This window comes from Moschus berezovskii, chromosome 12 (assembly GCF_049115385.1).
Source record: "Moschus berezovskii isolate FMDL1 chromosome 12, NW_MosBer_1.0, whole genome shotgun sequence".
NCBI lineage: Eukaryota > Metazoa > Chordata > Mammalia > Artiodactyla > Moschidae > Moschus > Moschus berezovskii.
The window spans coordinates 9,134,148-9,156,103 of record NC_142471.1 but is presented as its reverse complement, the minus strand read 5'-3'; the positions used below and the strand labels follow the sequence as shown (position 1 = coordinate 9,156,103).

Sequence of the window (21,956 nt, the reverse complement as noted above, 5' to 3'; positions counted from 1 at the left end):
ATGGGAAGAGAAACACTTAGAACCAAAGAAGTTTTCCTCAGAAATGGAGAAAAAAATGGGGTTATTATTGGATGCTACTCAGTGGCAAGCTCAGGATATCTGTACAGGAGAAACTCAAAAACTGTTTACTAAATGAATGAATGAGAATTGTTCTTTCTCCTTTGGAGACAAGGTAGGTTTCTTATTACTGTGTGATGCATTTTAGGACGTGAAGAGAGAATTACTAGCAATAGAAAGAGAATTGTGTCTGTTGGTTGTTAACAGAAAAATACAAAAGATAGATTGATTCTAGATTTGGGGGAAGGAAAGAAGAATGTTATTGAGGAGAGAGAAGTCAGTTTTGTATAAAAATTCACTTAGATTCTCTAACAAGTAGGGTCCTTGCTGGTCATATTTTGACACTTGCATATTTTCCACTGATGCAAAACAAGAACAGATCGCACGATTAATTCAGAATAACTTCTTAGAGGCCAAAACCCTGGAAGGACTCGCCTTCTGTAAGTTTAGTCTGAGTCCTGGCTTGAACTAAGGAAGAATTTATCAGTCGAGGAAGGGCCAAATTTCTCAGTGGCTTTTATCATCACAGTAACTGTCATTTATTAAATGCTTAATATATAACTGGCCCTGCACTGTGCCCTTTTATATCAGGAGTCCCAAATTCTGGGACCTAATGCCTGATGATCTGAGGTATAATCTGATGGAATAATAATAGAAATAAAGTGCACAATAAATGTAATGCACTTGAATCATCCCGATAACATCCCCCACTCTCACCCTCAGATGGTGGAAAAACTCTTTCACAAAACCAGTCCCTGGTGCCAAAAAGGTTGGGGACTGCTGCTTCACATCATAATCCTGAATCAGCTGCATCAGATGGGGTCATCAAACCCAGCGGCCCCAGCTTTCCAGGGCTTGACTGCTAAATGGCATTTAACATCCCTGGACTTCAGATTCCTCATCTATCAAATGGAGATGATAATATAATAATTCCTATATCTCATGAATTAAATGAGATAAATGATGTGAAAGCATTTTGTCAAGTCTTATGTGAATGTTATTTAACGGTGTTAGGTTTTACAATTTTTTTTTAAGTAGAATGGGGGGAAGAAAAGAGTGTGTCATTGTGTCATCTGGCCTCTGCTGACACCTCCCAGCTCACTCCCTTTTGAAGTGCTCTTCACTGCCCACCCTTGTCCCTGGAACATATATTCAACCCTGCCTCAGAACCTTTGCACTAGCTGGGTCTTCCCTCTGAAATCCTCGTTTCTCAGATCACATGGCTGGCTCCTTTGCATTGTTTAGATCTTGGTGCACCTTCTTAGCTAACAAAGCATCCTTTCCTTGCAGGCAAACCCCACTGGAAACTGATTTATTTTCCTTAAGGCATCTACCACCATATGTAATTACTTGTGTTTATTGTCTGTCACTCCCAACTAGTATATAAGGTCCAAGAGGAAAGGGACTAATGTCTAATGTCTCCAATTAATTCCAGGCACACAGCAGGCATTCAATAATGTCTGCTGAGTAAATCTATTTAATGAAGAACATGACACAGAAATAACCAAATCAGAAACTTCTGAGTAGTATATGAAGAGTTATCTAGAAAGTTTCAGACAAACGGAAAGGTTTTTCATGCTGAGTATATACAAGGCAGAAGAAGGATACTGGTTGCTATGAGGAAGGAGTACACCATGTACCACAGAGATATCCACACGAGCTTTAGAGGCATGCTGACCATCTATCGATACAAGCTGACATTGAGCGGGTATGCAGCTTGGACAGGTTACTCAGCTTGCTAAGGCCATGTCCTCCCTCTCTGAACAACTGAGAGGATTGAATTTCATAAAGTTGCAGAGAGGATTAAATGAGACTGTCCCTTAAAGCCTTATCCTAGTGCATGGTAGTAGGAGAAGACAATGGCACCCCACTCCAGGACTCCTGCCTGGAAAATCCCGTGGACGGAGGAGCCTGGTAGGCTGCAGTCTATGGGGTTGTGAAGAGTCGGGCACGACTGAGTGACTTCACTTTCACTTTTCACTTTCATGCATTGGAGAAGGAAATGACAACCCACTCTAGTGTTCTTGCCTGGAGAATCCCAGGGACGGGGGAGCCTGGTGAGCTGCCATCTCTGGGGTCGCACAGAGTCGGACACGACTGAAGCGACTTAGCAGCAGCAGCGGTGCATGGTAAGTATGCAACAAAGAATTAGTAGCTGTGGGTAAGGAACCATAACAGCAATAGTTCTCAGGACTTTCCTGGTGGTTCAGTGGTTAAGATTCTGAGTTTTTAATGCAGAGGGTGAGGTTTGATCTCTGGTTGGAGAACTAAGATCCCATGCATGACAGGCATGAATGAATGAAGCAGCAGTTCTCAAACCTTGGCTAAAAATGGAACTCTCTGCCCCCTCCCCACCCCACTCTCCCCTGGGGAGATTACAAAATCCTGATATCTGGTTCCACCACCAAGATCCTTATTTAATTGGTCTGGGGTACAGGCAGGACACGGGAAGTTATCTAAGCTGTCCTGGAAATTCTCGTGTGCAGCAGGGTTGAAAACCATTATCTTAAACCATATCTGCTGAGGAAGTTCTCAATCAGATGGGCCAGCAAATGTAGGTTTTGCAGTGCCAACTACTTCTCTTTGAAGAATACAGTGTGTGCTTGGTGACTGGGCGTTCATGGATAATATTTCTGCACACTCACAAGCATAACAATGGATTTTCCTAGGGGGCTTTTTCCCTTCTTCCACTGTTCTTCATCTCACACATCTTTCACATCACACCTTAAAGAAGAGTTCAGAAATCAAGTGTGCTCAGTGACAAGGTAGGTCCATGTCATTTCAAACAAAGTAAGAAACAGTTCACGTCCAAAGATGCAGTGCCTAACTCTCAAGTTGGCGGCTGGCAGATCATAAAATGCTGGTCAATTAACAGTTAATTGTGAATTGGAACAAGATGCAGAGCTCACAAGGGTCATGATTGGCTGAGCCTGGAAAATGGCTCCAGTCAGGATGCTGGCAGTGGATCACAGATTGACTTAATGTGTCTCCCTGCAGGGGAGGTACCGTTTTATCTTGTATACCCTGGCTTTTCGGGAGCTATTACCACACGGGTGTTTCCCTCCACAGTGCTCAGTGCCACTGCGGGCTCTCAAATCATTTATAATAATGTTCCCCGTGATAACCAGGTCTTCAGTTGGCACAAACAATTAAATAGTAAACATTTTATATCAGCAGCTTCGCAAATAGCAAAACATGTTCTATTCTAAAATAACTAAAATAGCTCCCAGGTGTCTATAAATTATGAGATATGGAAAATATCAGCAAGTGTCAAAGTACTGTCAAATACTTCCACAGTTATGTTTGTTAATGGTGTAAATTCATGCTTTTTTCTGCGTGTGGTTTCTAACGTGGCTGGAAGTAAATATATTTAAAATGCCAATTTACGGCTTTGAGAGATCACTGGGGTGCGTGCATACCACATGACTCATCAGAGATAGTTATTTGCTCTGAGCTTGAAAATGGTGAAGAATTATTTTTATCTACTGAGAAACTGACCCCAGGGCTTTTGGTGGGTGTTTGATCTCTTAACCAAAGGGAAAAACAGTATGATTTCATTTTCCCTCTCTGCAACACCCTTTTAAGAAGACATCGAGTTGGCGGCAGCACTAGGAAATCTAACTGACGAACTGGATGGATCTTGGCAAGTAAATCACACTGGGCCACTCTGTCATTACACAAAGCTGAGGCATACAACGTATGTTTAAGAACAAAACAAAACACACATGTAAGAAAGGGCCCAGGTTAAAATTCAGCAGAGAATTTTATGTGAGCTTGCGTTCTGAAATTATGTGACACAATGTATTTACTGTCACTTTATAGACCTCAGTTGAAAAAAAGAAAATCTTTTTGCACATTCACGTCTACAGGGAAATTAGGTTTGGAAGAGGCAAGTGCTGAACTATGCGAGGTGGTCAGAAAGTCAAGTCTTGAAAAGCTGGCAGCTGAGGTAGGGAAGGAGTCACGGTCCAAGTGATAAACAGCACCACCAGAGGGGAGACCAACAAGAGGTTATTATTTGTTGTCTCAGTTTTTTAAATTATTTGTTTTAATTTCTGTAGTTTACAAAATTGACATGTCTTTTTTATATCATCCTCCCCTTGCAGCATGTGGGATCTTAGTTCTCCAACCAGGGATTGAACCTGTGCCCCCTGAGTTAGGAGCACAGAGTCTTAACCACTAAATTGCTAGGTAAGTCCCTAGAAAAGGTTTTTAACTTTCCAATTTGTGAGGAGTTTTTTGTTTGTCTGCTTTTTATAACTGAGTCTTACTCTTTTAATGCCCAAATGTTTTCATTTTTAAAAACTGCATGAAAACACTGTAAAACTTTTATGACTCCTGGGGGCTGCTTTCTATATTCAATGGTTCCACGAGGGGGCTCTGTTTTTCTGGTAGTAGCTGATTCTGAATTGTATTCTTATTTTTCCCTGGATTACAAACTGTCAGTTGTCATTTCTCACTCAGGTTGTATCCCTCCTTTTATCTTAGAGCCCTCCATCCTCCACACATTGCTTGCTTTAACCAGACATAAACTGGATGGCAGATAACTAAGGTTTTCAGACCAGACTCTGAGTTAAGTAAAGGCTAGACCAAGGGCCTGATTAGGGGAAAGTAGCAAGCCTCTCGGAGAAGGAAATGGCAACCCACTCCAGTGTTCTTGCCTGGAGAATCCCAGGGACGGGGGAAGCCTGGTGGGCTTCCGTCTATGGGGTCACACAGAGTCGGACAGGACTGAAGTGACTTAGCAGCAGCAGCAGCAAGCCTCTTCAAAAAGTGTTTCAATGGCTCAAAGACTGACTCTGGGGGAAGGGGGTGGACTTTGGCTTTGTTCCAGCCTGAGACTCTGAGCTGGAAGTCTGACCTTCACCCCCCGGGAATGACACTCAAGCATCTGACATGTGCGCCTCACAGGCGATGGGTCTGACCAGCAGGGAGACAGCATGGTGTGGTGCTGGTGGTGGCAGTGGGGTGGGCGGTCAGGCCAGGCCTGGGGCTTGAATCCCACTCAGGACCTAAGCGATGGAGCACCAGTCACGTGACCCAGTGCTGCTTCTGTTGTGTCCACCTGGTGAATAACTGAACCCACAGAGTTGTCATTAACACTTTTTTCTAAGGGCAACTTTAAAGAGAGCAGACTCATTGGAAAAGACCTTGATGCTGGAAAAGGTTGAGGGCAAGAGCAGAAGCGGCAACAGAGGATGAGACGGTTGGATGGCATTACCGACTCAATGGGCAAGAGTTTGAGCAAACTCCGGGAGATGATGAATGACAGGGAAACCTGGCTGCTGAAGTCCATGGGGTCGCAAAGAGTCAGACATGGATTAGCGACTGAACAACAACAACAAAAGTACTTGAAAGGGACCTGGTTCATGGCAAATGCTGAATTTGTGCAAGTACCACAGTAAGTAAACCTTACTTGGGTGGCTGCTCTCATTCAAAGGGGAAATACGGCAGGACTTACCTGGTGGTCCAGTGGCTAAGACTCCCAACTCTGGGGTCCTGGGCTCGATCAAGGAGCCAGATCCCACATGCCACAACAAAAAGTTTGCATGCCACAGCTAGGTGTCCCCGTGCGCAGCAACTGAGACCCATCGGGGCCAGATAAATAGATATTTAGAGAAAAAAACAGGAAATAATGGGGACTGCTTTTGCCCCATCTTCCAAGAGCAAAGCCCTGAAGTCAATGTCTCTCATTGGCTTGTTTATGGGAAAACAAACAAACAAACACCCAACCAAACACCTGAACATTCCTCTGGGCAGAGCCTCATGCTGGGTGGCAAAGATGTTGGCTTCGGCAGCACAGGTTCTGCTCTAGGTAATGCTACCTGCTATCACTGTGAAAAGTTTGTTCTCTCTGAAAATCTTTCATTTTGACACGGGTAAAGACATTTAGAGACAAACCAAAATTTGATTAATCTACGAACGACTTGACCTCAGAAGAGTCTTGGAAGGGTTTACAGAAATTACTAACCAACTTACTTGATTCATTCTCATTTTAGGTGACGTTTCGCCTTGATAGGCAAGATGTTCGTCTTTAAAAAGTTTAACTATAGATTTTTTTTTTTTAATTAGAAAAGAAATATGTGCTTGTCACAGAAAATCTAAAAACTCAGATGAGCATAGGGAAAAAAATTTCACATTCTCACTACTCAGGCTCATCACTGTTCACTTTTTATTTTACTACTCATTATATGTATTTTCCTGCACCAGATCATTGGTTATATATATGCTTGAATATACAGATTAAAGTTTTGGGGGTAGATTTTTCTGATACCCACTCATGCTAGAAATTTTTAAATACAGGGGCGTGAAAAGAAAATGAAAACTGCCTCTGCCTGTATGAAAGGATACTTTCTGTTCCTCCACCTCACTCAGCGAGGTGCTTCTAATATGAACCTGTGTCCACTGGAGCATTTGTGGAAGAGGATCATTCTTAGCCATGGCCTTAGCCTCCAGCAGGGGTGGACTGTGTCCAAGGAAGACGAGTTCCATGGGTTCCTGGTTGGGAACCCAGATGTTGGGCCTGTCCCATGAAAGCTGGTGGGTAGGTGCCACTGGATGTTCTTCTGGCCTGATTTCTCCCTGATTTCTCTAATACAGGACAGTGGCTGAGCAGTGGCTGAACTGGAACCAGCATCCCAACTTCTGTCTTTCAGAACTGTACCTTTGCCACTTGGCCTCCTCAGAGAGCCTGGCACACAGGCGGTCTTTAAGAAATGAAAATCAGTTGAATGAAAAAACAAACAAACAAAAAACACCTGGAATCTCACCACCCAGAGATAAAACTGCTCCTAACATCATGTATCAAAAGTTGATCATGCATCACAAGTTCTGATTTTCAGCATGGTTACCTGGGCACAGCCTGGGATTGATGAAAGAATATCCTAAGACTTTTATGAGTACACCCATCCTTCTTTAAAAAAGAAATGAACAAATCCCTAATGATTTGGGTCATTCAATATGTGTTTTAAAAGATATTTTAAAATGTTGGTGAGGTTTTTTTCCCCTAATTATTATTTTGGTAGCTTATTTTAATGTTCATTCCATATTTTCCCCATGATTAATTAATGAGAAATCTAAATATTGCCAATTCTTTTTTTTGTTTTTTCATTTTTTTTGGCCATGCCACATGGCACATGGGGATATTAGTTCTCTGACCAGGGATCAAGCCAGCAACCCTGCACTAGAAGTGTGAAGTGCCAACCCCTGGACCACCAAGGAAGGCCCTTAATACTGCCAGAGTTTCTGTCTTACAATGAAGAAACAAAAAAGGGTGGTGGGGGACGAGGCAGTGGAGACAAATTTAATGTTTCTTGTATATTAATGCATATATGTGGAATCTAGGAAGACTGTACGGATGAGCTTATTTGCAAAGCAGAAATAGAGACACAGCATGGACACCAAGGAGGGAGAGGGGAGAGGTGGGAGGAACTGGCAGATTGGGGTTGATTTATATACGTTATTCATACTACATAAAAAACAGATAACTCATGGGAACCTGCTGTATGCTCAGGGAACCCTACTCAGTGCTCTGGGGCGACCTAAATGGCGAGGAAATCTAAAAATGAAGAGACACATGTATATGTATAACTGATTCTCTTTGCTGTGCAGTAGAAACTAACAAACAGTGTAAGGCAACTATACTCCAGTAAAAATTAATTTAAAACTGTTTTTTGGTGAAAAGCATTAGAAGCAGAAAACGGTGGGGACCAGCACGTAGCCTGGCTCCCTAAGGTGCGGAGATGGAAGGGAGGCAGCGGGTGTCTGAACGGCCCTTCCTGCCCTGACTGGGTTTGCCTACATCCCATCACTTGCTTCCTCCTGGCAAAGTTCTCTACCAACACTGTGGCTCCTGGAATTTGGAGGGAGGATTGGTTCTGACCCTCATCCGATCCTAAAGCCATCCAGTTAAGAACCCTGCTGTGTCTTGCACAAGCAAAGGAGGGTTAACACGAGAAAATACTCCTTGTAGGCTTTTGTGAAATCTTGCAAGATTTCTTTGCAGTTCAACATGGTGTATGGTTGGAAAGTTTCTCTAGTCGGTAATACAGATTTTGAAAGTTAATCATAAACCCCTTCTCAAATGATCTTGAATTTAGCCATGCTAGCTAGCACTGATGCCCAAATACCTTTACAGTCAATCATTTACCTGAAAGTGGGTCTCCAGTACTGTCTCGAAAGCCATTTTCTTCTCCCTTGAAAAACAAAAATGCAATCTTCATTAAAACCATACTCATATGTGATTAGAGATGTTATCAATTTTCCAATTTAGTTAAATTTCCACCAGAACCTGGGAGGGGGGTATGGATCTTAAGAATGGTACTTTACCAGTCAGACAGAGAAAGACAAATATCATATGATATTGCTTGTATGTGGTATAAAAAAAACGGTACAAATGAACTTATTTACAAAACAGAAAGAGAGTCAGAGACATAGAAAACAAACTTCCAGTTACTGGGGGGAAAAGAGAGAAGGGATAAATTAGGAGATTGGAACTGGCATGTTTACACTACTAAATATAAAATGGATAACTGATAAGGACCAACACTCCTTGCCAAGCTTAGCAACATCTTGCTGAGATCAAGCTTGCCAGGCCCTCTTGTAAGACTGGATGGTCAGTTTATAGACCTCTTCTTATTCTGCCTGTAAGCATCATCTGAAGCAGTGGAGGGCCCCCTAGAAAATCCCATGGATGGAGGAGCCTGGTAGGCTGCAGTCCGTGGGGTCGCTAAGGGTCGGACACGACTGAGCAACTTCACTTTCACTTTTCACTTTCACACATTGGAGAAGGCAATGGCAACCCACTCCAGTGTTCTTGCCTGGAGAATCCCAGGGACGGAGGAGCCTGGTGGGCTTCCATCTATGGGGTCACACAGAGTCGGACACGACTGAAGTGACTTAGCAGCAGCAGCAGCAGATAAGGACCTACTGTATAGCACAGGGAACTCTACTCAATACTCGGTAATGATTTATATGGGAAAAGAATTTTAAAAAGAGTGCATATTTGTATATGTGTGACTGTTCACTTTGCTGTACAGTAGAAACTAAAAAAAAAAAAAAAAGGGTAGTGAATGATGTGTCTCTCCCTAGAATATAAACTCCCAGAGGGCAGGAACCCTTGTCTATTTCTTCTCCGTGCTGGGTCCTCAGCAGTCAGAACAATGCCCAGCACACAGCAGACACTCAACAAATGTTTGTTAAATTACTGCCAATTTTTAAAAGTATAAAAGCATTCAAGATGCCGTTTCTTTTTTTTTTAATTTTACATTATGGACTATTTCCCTTGTTTTATTCTCCGTCTGCTTTTTGTCGGGCTCACTGTCAGTCCAGGTTATAATTCCTGCCTGTATCTATCATATTTGTTGTTGTTGTTCAGTTGCTAAGTCACAGAAGCAAAGAAAAACTGATACAAACAGTGGCTAATTCCCTTGAGAAGCAATGAGTTTCTGCCCACCTACTTGAGGTTCTATTTTAACCAAGGCCGAGCTACCTGAGGGGGTTACCTGCTCTCCTCGTAGGGTATGTGTGGGGGTGTGTTTTCAGTGGAGTCAGCAGAGGAGAATGACCCCAGTGTATATCTGTTCATGTTAACTCTATGCTATTTTTTACATTTTTATTTATTTATTTATTTTGGCTGTGCTATGCAGGATGTGGGATCTTAGTTCCCTGATCAGGGATCGAACCTGCATCCCCTGCAGTGGAAGTGCAGAGTCTTAACTACTGAACCCCCAGGGAAAGCCCCCATTAACTCTATCTACATACAACTAAATCTCTCTCAGCAGCTAACAGGTACCCCTTCCATCCAAAGGACTGCAGAAGAAGCACTAAGAGTTGGGTCAAGGCCCCGGGTGTGAGTCCACCTGCATCCATAACCACAGGCACCTCACTCACAACCACAGGCACCTCACTCACCTGGAGTCAGAGCACTGGCCTCTGATTTCTCATTTGCATGCTGAGGGGGCTGAGAGATGACCTTATCCATAAGAGGCTCTACATTCTCAGGTCTCTGAGAGTTTCACTTAAAGACGTGCTAGCTCCCTAGTGTCAAACATTTTAAACAATCTTTTCCTCTTAATCCCCTAGGAAGCCTTTCTCCTTGCTCTTGAGTTCATAAATTCCCATGTTTCAGGGTTTTCCTGGTGGTCCAGCAGTTAAGACTCCTAGCTTCCACTGCAAGGGTCATGGATTCAATCCCTGGTCCGGGAACTAAGATCCCACACGCCACAGGGTGTGGCCACAAACAAATTTTATCCAAAAATAAATGCCCATGCTTCTGCAGAATACAGACAGTGGTCTAATTACAAGCCTAATTTTTTTCTTTTGCACAAGAAGCATCCCTGTGTCTTACCAGCTAGACTTTGTCCCCTAACTCATCTATTTCTTGCTTTGGTTTGAATCCTGTTCTTTCTCACTGTCCTCACTAGAACAAAAAGCAACCTGTTCGCCATACCGTATATACAGTTTATAAGAGTTACGGGCAGTCTCTAAAAGAACAAAAATTCCTCTCTCTGCAACTTTTTACTTCTGCAAGACAAAACCCAGGAGCTCCAAACGTTAAGGCCACTGTTCACTGTTCACCGGGTTGTGTGGGGACCTGCCTTTTCCCATCTGTGCAGCTCCAGCAGGACCGGGCAGGCTCGCCTTCCACCAGCGCAGTCACGGTTATGCTCACTGAATTGGAAACGCTCATGGAGGAAGCAGAAACCGGACCTTCAGGTAGTGTCGAGAGACACAAACATTAGCACCAGACAGCTTTTTGTGGTACTGACGAGGTCCTGCTAAAGCATGGCTTTAGCATGGGCTGTTCTTTAAGTAAACATGAGGTTACATGGCATAGCTGATTTGATTTCTCATCATCTGGAGAAAATGTTACCAAAATCAGTGTCCGGCTAGCCTCACCCCACTGATGTAGATGAAGGACAAGACTCGGAATGACTTGTGACAGTTGATGGGGACACAATTTAGATTTTTGTTCTTGGCCCTGATTAGTATGTTGTGCTACTTTTAAAGATGGTTTCCTAAGAGTGAAGTCAGAAGAGACCTATATTTTGTGGTTTCCAGGGTCTTACTGAAACTTCATTCGGCACCTCTTTTCTGAGTAACTAGTAGGTACCGGCTCCTGTGGCGGAACCGTCTACAAAGGCAAAGGGACCTGAACCCTGACTGCAAGGCTCAGAGACGCTGCGGAAATAGAGACACACCAGACTGACTAAAACGCACGGCAGAAGACGTGTGTTCTGATAGGGAGGAAAAGATCAAGTCAGAGGGGAGAGGTTTCTTCCAACCAAAACATATTCTGATTCTTCAAATCAGAGATGTCTGAGATGAGTCTTTTTGAGGGCCTGGAGAGTGGGGAATCAGGAGGAAAGGGCATTGAGCTCGAGGTCCACGGGAGCCCAAAAGGAAGTGAAAACACACGGGGCCCCTGCAGGGCATTTTGTCTGAAGCAAAGGCGTCAGGGGGGTGATGGAGGGAGATGAGATGGGAAAGCGGGCAGAGGTCGGAGGCCTGGTCTCGGGCAATGTGAGCCACTGAGAGGCTGTCCTCAGAACCTGGGCGTCCTTGGAGCTGTCAAGGGCCAGAGTGGGAACACCGACCCGACTGCAGGAGGTAGGGAGACACGGGGGGCCAGGGAGAATGGGGCAGCCAGGCAATCTGATGAGGGGAAGCATGACTGGCTCAAAGGCAAGGATCAGGAAGTCTCCATACCACTGCTTTGGGAGAGGAAGGGATAAAGCTAGAGCCATGGCACGGACACAGCCAATATGGGGGCGGGTGAGCGGAAGTGAGAGGAAGAGCGGGTCCAGAAGATACGGCGGAGGAGACCACAAGAGCCTGGCGGGATCTGAAGACAGTGCCGGTCCTCGGGAGAGGCTGGGTCAGGAGACAAAGACGGATGCTGGCAGAGAAGTCAGGCCGTGGAGGGCATGTGGAGAAGTCTCAACCTCGGGGAACGCCCAGGGCCTTCATTTCAGCAGCAAGGGAGGGAATGTTAAAGGAGGGAAGTCAGAGGGGAGGACAGAAACGGTCAAGGGCCACATGAAGACTTGGTCCGGCAAGGAGAGGAGCAGGTTCTGAGAGCAGCTCTAGCAGCTTTTGCCAGGCGGGCGGCGAGGATGTGGGGGATCCCCCCCTCACCCCTCCTTGCCGCTTCGCCTTCTCTTGCCTTTAAGGCCTCAGCTTAGGCACCCCGAGCTCTAGGAAGCTGTCCAAGCTCACAATCAGGGTGATGTGCCCTGGGTACTCCTACAGCCTTCTGGACCTGAATGACACTTGGTGACACGCAGGGTCAGTACCAGTAATCCTCAGTGGGGAGCCTGGTGGTGGGAACCTAACCAAAGTGCAGCTCTGGTGACAGGAGTCCAGGGCCAAGGAGCTGTGACTCGGGCACAGAGGCCAGTCCTGCAGCATCCTGAGGGCACTGAATCCAGGTCGGAGGGCATGACTGCGGTTGAGCACTCGCTGCTCCATTAAAACTGATCCAGGAACAGAGGACAGAGTTGCGGGTCAGAGCAGCAGTGGGCTTAGCTGTGAGCAACACAGGAAGGCCGGGGACATGAAACAAGGGCTAATCCTCTCCTTTTCATGTCTGTCCCTTCCCTCCAAGGGATCCTACCCCTGGGTCTTTTCTGAGCCAACTCCCAAAACCAGTGCCTCCATCCTGCTCCTTCCTCCTTCCGAACGTCTTGATGGCTGGCTTCTGCCGAGCGCATACTATGTCCCAGACAGATGACACTTTTTCTGGGGGGGTGGGCATGAGGCATGCAGGACTCTAGTTCCCAGATCAGGGATCGAACTCATGCCACCTGCATTCAGAGTGTGGAGTCTTAACCACTGGACCGCCAGGGAAGTCATCCCCAGGCCGATAATCTTCATTGGGTTAGCTCATTTCCTCCTCCAGATGCCGAGGAGCTGAGAACCACCACACACAAATGATGAAACACTGCAGATTTCTGTTTGGAGGACTTGTTTTAATTCTGAGTGAAGTTCAAGTGCAATGCATTGGTTTTGTGGAAGAGAATAGTTTCTGGATACCATTGGGTCTGTGTGCCAAAGGGAAATGGTCTAGATAAGAAAAAAGGTAGACATGACCTAAATGTCCATTGACAGATGACTGGATTAACAAAATGTGGAATATTATTCAGCCTTAAAAAGGAAGGGAATTCTGACATGCTAGAATACGGATGCTAAGTGAAATAAGCCAGTCACAGGTGGACGATACTATATGATTCCATTTCTATGGGTCACCTAGAGGAGTTAAATTCAAAGAGACAGAAAGTAAAATAATGATTACCAGAGGGTGGAGCAAGGGTGAATGGAGAGCTGGTGTTTGACGGGCACAGAGTTTCAGTTTGGGAAGATGAAAAAGCTCTGCAGGTGGGTGGTGGCAATGGCTGCACAACAGTGTCATTGTACTTAATGCCTTTGAACCACACACCTAAAACTGGTCAAGATGGTAAACATCATATGTGTATTTTACCACTTAAAATTTTTAAAAAATCTCCTTAGGAAATCTGAAGGTAACCACAAAACTAAACACCAGTGTTGTATAAATTCAAGCTGGCTAAAGAAAACACCCATTTTGCAAAACCTTTCCATTGTGAATATGTGGAAATTACCTTATATTTGGGCAAATGTGTTAACTGCTGCCAAGAATTCTTTGAGTAGAAAGTTGGCTAGGTGACATCAATTTTGCACTTGGGTGAGTTTATAACCTAGTCGTTGGGTCCCATGTCTGCTTAGGGAGCTGCAGGAATCAGGTGATGAATGAGAATCTGCCCTGGGGACTTACATGTAGTGACTTCACACCAGGCTCCAAGCAGCAGCAACCCCGGGGCCAAGAAGACACCGCGGGGAAGGAGGGATGACACATGATCCATGTGCCATCCACACATGGGGATGGACTGATGGGCTGAAGATGCGGACAGACTGATGGGGAAGATACAAAGCAGCACCTAGGAGCTAGGTGCGTGTTCAGGGAAACACGATCTGCTGGACTCTTTCGTCCATCTTCTTCCTTCCTTCCTTTCCTTTCCTTATTTCCTTCCACGGCACTGCACAGCATGTGGAATCAGTTCCCTGGCCAGGGATTCAACCTGGGCCCCCTGCACTGGGAGCACGGAGTCTTAACCACTTGACTATCTGAAAGTCCCAGTTTGGTCCATCTTTATGTGTCTATGCTTCTGTTCCATTCCATCACTCAGTCGTGTCCGACTCTATGCGACCCCGTGGACTGTAGCCTACCACGCTTCTCCGTCCATGGGATTCTCCAGGCAAGAATACTGGAGTGGGTTACCGTTTCCTTCTCCAGGGGATCTTCCCGACCCAGGGATCGAACCCGGGTCTCCCGCATTGGAGGCAGATGCTTTAACCTCTGAGTCACCAGGGAAGCCCGTGTCTATGCTTAGCTCACTAATAAAGAGTCCCATCTTTATGACTTAGAAAACTAAGGAGAAAATAACTGAGTGGGAAAGCCCTCAACAGGTTGGTTAATCCAGCTGTAGCCTAAGTCTGATTGGAAACCACCATAAAGACCAAAGTTGTCACTGTCCACCCGTTGGCAACAACCTACACGACAGGCAAAGAGCCTGAGAAGAAGTGCCTCCTTTGAATTAACTAACTTCTTTGGGAGAACAACCAATGCTAAAGCTTGATGTCTCTGCTTCATGAAAATATTTTAGTAAGTGGCTTTGAAAATATGACTTTAAATGCCTGAGTGTGCCAGGGGAACAGGGCTTATCTAGCATGGGTTTATTTATTTTTTTCTTTTTTTTTAAATTTATTTTATTGGAGGCAAATTACCTTACATTAATATATTGGTTGGTTTTGCCATACATTGACATGAATCCGCTGCGGGTGTACATGTGTTCCCTTTCTTGAACCCCCCTCCCACCTCCCTCTTCCCCATATCCTCCCTCCAGGTCATCCCTGTGCACCAGCCCCAAGCATCCTGTATCATGCGTCGAACCTGGACTGGTCACTTATGATAATATACATGCTACAATGCCGTTCTCCCCAATCATCCCATCTTCACCCTCTCCCACAGAGTCCCAAAGACTGTTCTATATGCCTATGTCTCTTTTGCAGTCTCGTATACAGGGTTCAGGTTACCATCTTTCTAAATTCCATATATAGTATACTGTATTGATGTTTTTCTTTCTGGCTTACTTCACTCTGTATAATTGGCTCCAATTTCATCCACCTCATTAAAACTGATTCAAATGCATTCTTTTTGATGGCTGAAAAATACTCCATTGTGTATATGTACCAAAGCTTTCTTATCCATTCATCTGCAGATGGACATCTAGGTTGCTTCCATGTCCTGGCTATTATAAACAGTGCTGCAATGAACATTGGATACATGTGTCTCTTTCAATTCTGGTTTCCTCGGTGTGTATGCCCAGGAGTGCGATTGCTGGATCATATGGCAGTTCTATTTCCAGTTTTTTGAGGAATCTCCACACTGTTCTCCATAGTGGCTGTACTAGTTTGCATTCCCACCAACAGTGTAAGAAGGTTCCCTTTTAGCATGGGTTTAGACTGTTCTAAATTTTCTCCCGTTGCTTGCCACCACCGCAAGCAAGCAGCTTTTGGTGCTATGAATTCCCGAGACAGACCTGTGTTCTGTGTAACTCTTCTGGATGCATTTACTGATTATCCACTTCTAAACATTAGGACTAGACTATCAGTCTCCTGTTGGGTTTTTCTTAAGCAGTTTATCCTCAGTTCTTTTCCTGCAAATTAATTACAATTCTAATAGCTGTTTACATTTATTTTTATTTCTTACTGAGGTATAACTTACATATGGAAAGCTTGACATATCTATTTGAAAGTATACAAGCATAGTCTGAAGATACTGCAGGTTTAGTTCTAAGCCACCACAATAAGTTGAATAACTCAATAAGGTGATTGTTATTGTTTAGTCACTAAGTCCTGCCTGACTCTTTGCAATCCCATGGACTGTAGCCCACCAAGCTCCTCTGTTCATAGGATTTCCCAGGCAAGAATACTGGAGTGGGCTGCCATTTCCTTCTCGAGGGGATCTTCTAGACCCAGGGATCAAACCCACGTCTCCTGCACTGGCAGGAGAATTCTTTACAACTAAAAGCCACCAAGGACACCCCCTCAATAAGGTAAGTCACATGAATTTTTTGTTTTCCAAGTGCATATAAAAGTTATGTCTACACCATCCTGTAGTCTATTAAATGTGCATTATATCTAAAAAATAATCTACATACCTTAATTCAAAAATACTTTATTGCTAGGGAATTCCCTGGTCCAGTGGTTAAGACTCTGCACTTCCAATGCAGGAGGTGTGGGTTCGATCCCTGGTTGGGGAACAAGATCCCACGTGCTTCATGGTGTGCCAGAGTGTTAAAAAAAAAAAAATTGTAAATAGTTTATTGCTAAAAAATACTAAACATTATCGGAGCCTTCAGCAAGTCATATTCTTTTTGCACCAGCTGCATCAAAGATCACTGCTCCCAGATCATCATAACACATATAATAAAAATGAAAAAGTTGAAATATTGCAAGAATTACAAAACATGACACAGAAACATGAAGTGAGGAAATGCAGTAGAGAAAATGGTGGCGACAGACTTCCTGGACACAGGGTTGCCCCAATTTGTAAAAAAAAAATGCAATCTCTGCAAAGGCAAAGAGGCAATAAAGGCAAAGAACAATAAACCAAGGTCCGCCTGTGTTTCAGAACCGGCTTTTAGAAATGGGTTTCAGTCAATATGTTCATCAAGCCCCTACTCAGTGCTGGAAATAAATCCCTGATGCTGCTGGTTACGATCCAGTAATGGGACCAAGACACTCACATAAACATCCAGACCACAAGGAAAAACGTGTGAAAAAGGTACATGCAGAGTGAGTGCCAGGGGAGCACAAAGGTGGGCAGGAATTCAAGTGAGACCTCCAGGAACAGGGCAAGTTTCACTATGGATGAAAGAACTACATCTGGAAGAAAGGGATTTTGAAATGAATGCTACATTGCTTCGCTAGGATGAGAGCAAATCTGTGGGTTTGTGTACATTTAGTTCTTTCTTCTCTTCAAGGAAATCTCTATCGAATGACAAGGAAGACCTGCTGCTTGTGGAGTTGAAGTGAAGGTCAAAGACTGCAGCGGCTCTTTCCAAGACTTCAAGGCGGGGATGCTCAGGTGTAATTTCATACCTTGGCTCTGGTTTCAGAGATGAAAGAGGGAGGGGTTTTCCCTTTGTGTATAAAGCATTAGATGATTATCGTTGAGAAATATCAAGAAGTATTTTACAGGAGATTATGGCTTGCATGTGCAAATGCCAGCAGACAATGAAGATATGGACATTACTGCGAGGCAGGGAGGCTCTGCCTGTGTTTCTTTCATTCACAAATCCTGGGCTGGAGGATATCAGCTATGCTAGGGCATAGACCAGTTGAAGGTTCCATACAAGGAAGTGCATTTGAGAACTCCTCATTTCAGTCTCTGATTTTCCTCTCCTGCATAATTACGTTGCTAGCTGAAGAAAGACTGCTTAGTTTCATATTCAAGGCCAATATATGAAAAGGTTACTGAGCCAAAATACCATCTAAATGCGTATATGATTTAACCCATCACTTTTCTTTGAAGAAAATACCAAAAACACGAAGAACAAGTATTCAAAACTATACTATTTTTCAAAACAGCAACAAGTGATACGAAAATTTTGTTTCCCCTAATCTCTCATCCCAGCTCCTTCCCCAAAGATCGTTAGTTACAATCTGGAGTGCCTCCTTCCTCATTCCGTACTGACAGCCACACTCAAAGCCTACCTAGAGATGTTGTTTAGCCCAAAACCATATCAGTCTACAATTTCGTTTATTTAGCATTATATTGTGAATATCTTTTAAGGTCAATAGTCTCTCCTCTTTTCAATGGCTTAATATTATTACACTGTGTCAAAGTGTCAACATTCACCAACCACCTCCTACATACATTCATGTAAGCTACCAGCAACTCTTCTCTGCTTCAAACACACTCTGCAAAGATGTCTCCAGTATCAAGTCCTTAAAGGGGGGGTCACTGGATCAATGACTAATAGATGCTGCCAACTAATTTCCTGAAAGTTCTATCAGTTTACACTCTCAACTGTGTATGAGGGCAGCTTCCACACCAACCGGAAGTTTAAGTGAAATTTAGCACACTTGTGAAATTTAAAGTCATTATAGTTCACAGAGCACTGAATGATAATAAGAATAGAAGCCACTAAGTCAATTAGAGCAGATAAAGAACTAGGGACCTCCCTGGTGGTTGAGTGGTTAAGATTCCACGCTCCCATTGCAGGGGGCACAAGTTCGATCCCTGGTCAGGGAACTAAGATCCTACATGCAGCAGGGCACGGCCAAAAGATAAAAATAAATAAAAAATAAATTAAGAAAAGTAAAGGGCTGTACAATTTTAATGGTTAGTAAATTCTTTATGCTGCTCTCAGGATAATCACTATGAAGTGCTAGGAAGCAGGCATGTTTGCCCTTCAGCGTGTACCTGTCTCATCACAAATATTTTCTTTTGACTTGGTACCAAAGTATAAATAAATCAAAGACACAGACATTAACAGATTCTATCAAATTAGAGTACGATGATGTTTCTTTTAAAATTTCATATCTGGAATATGCACTAGAGACAAAAGGACTCAAGGTTCTGAGATGATGACTGCGGTTGGGTGGCATGAATTTGTGGTGGGAGGAACAGTTCACATTTCATCATTTTCCAGGAATCAAAGACAGAGAGAGGAGGTGGTCCTGGTTCAGCCAACCTAGGACTGGGCCAGACACGCTCCACCCCAAATTAGCAAGAGCATCACCAAAACGCCTGGTGAGTTGAGACTGTTGCCAGCTAAGTTGATGGACAGAAGGAGCATGGGGGAGGAAAAAAGAAAAGAGGCCAGGCTGGGTCAGAGATGTGGAGGGATTATCCTCAGGGATAATGCACCACAAACGCAATGGTTCCCACAGATGGCAGAGCACATTGAGGAGACAAGCAGGTCACCATCCAGGATAAATAAATTCCTGGTTCAAGAAACTGCAATCTGTTTGGACTGGGAGATGGTGACTGTAAAGCAGCTAAAGGGAGTCCCTCTCATGAGAGTTAAAAACACCCAAGTGTAAGGGTTCTCCTGGGTAGTCCAGTGGTTGCAACTCCGTGCTTCTACTGCCAAGGGCCCAGATTCAGTCCCTGGTTGGGGAAATAAGACCCTGAAAGCTGAGCAGCACAGCCAAAAATAAAACAAAGGGACTCAAAAAAAAAAAAAAATCCAGATCAATAATGCAAAATTCAGTGTTTACGATCCAATAAAAAAGTTAGTAAACAAACAGGGGACTTCTCTGGTAGTCCAGTGGTTAGGACTTCCCTTTCAACACAGCGGGGTGCAGGTTTGATCTCTGGTCCGGGAGTAAGATCTTATGCCTCCAGGCCAAAAAATCAACACATAAAACAAACAACATTGTAATAATTCAATAAAGACTTTAAAAATGGTCTATATAAAAAAAAATCTTTAAAAGAATTAAAAAATCATACAAAGAAGTAGGAAAATCTGATTAATAACCAAGAAACAATATCTGACAAAAAAAAAAAAACCTGAAAAATGCCAAATGTAGGTTCTGGTCAAAGTTCTCTAGTTTTATCCGGTTCCACATCTTTAAACTTGACATCAGGGTGAAGTAAGGAACTACTGAATATGTTCTAAATTCATAATGATCTGATTTTCCCTTAGAGAACAAACAAAAGAACTCGCCAATCGATCAAACAGATCTTGTTGGAGCTTGAAAGGATTGCTGCGTATCAAGAAGGGCAGGCAGGGGCCTGCTGGGCTGACTCACAGAAGACAGCATCCACGGCAAGAGCTGGTGGGCCCATTCCCTGTTATTAAAACACGTGTAATTGCTTCAGGTTTGCAGATGGTCTGATGGGCTGCTACCTCTGCCAAGGCAACGAGACTGCTGGATGGGATTTTGCCAGCCACCTCTCAGCCTAATTTAAAGAAAAGAGCAACCCCTCCATTTACCAATTTTGTTTCCGAAGTTTTTACACTAGTGGTCTGCCAGACTGACAGCATTGAGAACTGTGGAAAAGCCTAAATCTCCCCTGGTTTAGGCCAGGAAAGAGGCCCAGCAACAACTGATAACACCATCTGCTAGTGATCAGAAACGCGAGGCACAGGGGCACTGAGGAGGAAGGCTCCAGGTCCTGACTCTGCCACTCGGCCACTGGCTCAAGTGCCCTCTGTGAAACACAGTGATTTCTATGCCCCCCTGTAGCTCTAACGATGCCAAGTTGTCAGTTGGGGCATCCAAGTCCAAACCCACTATCTAAATGCCTGACCATTAGATTGGCAAGGCCAAGCCTTCTCTCTGATTTACTATCAGGTGGCAAAAAGCTGAGGACAGAAGGCACAGCACAGACAGGACTCCAGCCTCTGTCACAGTGGAGGGTGTGTGGAAGGCCTGGGAGGAAGCCGGGAGTCCTGAGGGTATTATGAAGGGTCAAGGCTATGGGCAGGGGGAGAGTCCTGCCTAAGATAACAAAGCATGTGTCCTTAGAAATAAAAGACTTCTGTTTGGTTGGTAAATTAATAAGATACAAAATTAATCATCATCTCTAGGGGTTGCTACTCTAGCATCAGTCATTAACTGAGAGTTCTTAGGCTTCAGTGTCTTGGCCATCGCATTAAACTTTGTGTAGCAACATCAGTGGACTAGCATGCTTGGAGTTTCTGTGCTTTAAAACTGGGTGGATGTCCCCTGTGCCCTCACCCCCTCCACTGACTCCGAGTAACATAATGAGGAACGTTAACTTTGAAAGGCTTGTTTAATTTTGAAGAAATCAGTTAGCTGTTATGAGGCTCTCCACAGAGAAGACAGCATGTTTTTTAAAATTTGGTGGTATTTACAACTAGAAATAGACTTTGAGCCCTTACAGCTTGCTTAGTGGAAGAACTGGCAGTGTGGTCTATTAGGTCTAACATAATAGAGATGTAAATGGAGTCTAAGAAATATATAGCCTTAAAGGTGGGGACTGACACATGGACATCCACTATAGCAGTACTGAGAACAGTACAACAACCTCAAAGTACCATAATCAGCAAACTCAAGTAGCTCTATGACATAGAATCTAACAGGACAGAGGATGGGAAGCCCACCTCCCACAGAGAGGTGCCAGGTTAATCCTGAAGGACCAGCCTTCGGCTGATAGAAGCAGGAGAGATTTCTTTGAAGGAATCAGTAGAAGAACTGAGAGCTGGGGCTGCTTTCCTTCCTCTATCTGTATGGCTGTCTGTCCCACCCCCAAGCCAAGTGAAGGGGGCCTCAAGATCACCACGTGTCAAGGGTGCTTGCCAAAAGGAGGAAATGCCCTCTCACTCTTGGCCTGATGCTTGTTGATCTGTAGATGCTCATAGTCCCAACCTCTCTGCCACTCGGAGACCTACCCTGTGTGTATAAGGAGCTAGAAGAGCCAGCTGGAGCTATTCCCAATGGTGGGATGGGGTGGCAAGTTTGCCACGGCTGAGTGGACCAGAGCCATTGCCATTTTTAAGGGACCTTGGCCAAGGTAAGAGGTGCAGAACATACTCCTGAGAAAGAAGGATCTGGGGTTAGCTGTTGGAGGCAAATGTGAACATTCAGCTGGGTATGGTTTGCCCATATCAGGTAACTACAGTATTGAGTTCCCAATTGCTGGGGAAGGGGAGGAGAACCAAGGCCACTTGCCCCTCTTGGGGGCCTCAACATTTCAAATCAGGCTTGAGTTGGAAGTGAAGAGAAAAGGTTTGAATTGGATGAGAGATTTAAAACTACTGTATGGACTTCACTTCATTTAAATATACTAACCAGACATTTACATATACTAACCAGACTACTGGATACTAGGAGACATATTA

The 21,956-nt window shown here is 44.2% G+C and overlaps 1 protein-coding gene and 1 long non-coding RNA gene across 3 annotated transcripts in view; one reads left to right on the top strand and one right to left on the bottom strand.

The window, feature by feature from the left end:
* The window catches only part of EDARADD (EDAR associated via death domain), an 83,046-nt gene that overhangs the window by 21,412 nt on the left and 39,678 nt on the right, over window positions 1-21,956 (bottom strand). For both annotated transcript variants that reach the window (XM_088841872.1, XM_055425753.2), the window contains exon 5: window positions 8,207-8,252. In XM_088841872.1, coding sequence (XP_088697998.1) covers window positions 8,207-8,252 — 46 coding nt within the window. The remainder of the gene's footprint in view (window positions 1-8,206; window positions 8,253-21,956) is intronic.
* Window positions 1,930-16,204, top strand: LOC129555851 (uncharacterized). The gene is made up of 3 exons (XR_008685825.1): window positions 1,930-2,186; window positions 5,172-5,458; window positions 16,048-16,204. It is a non-coding gene; the product is annotated as an uncharacterized LOC129555851 (long non-coding RNA).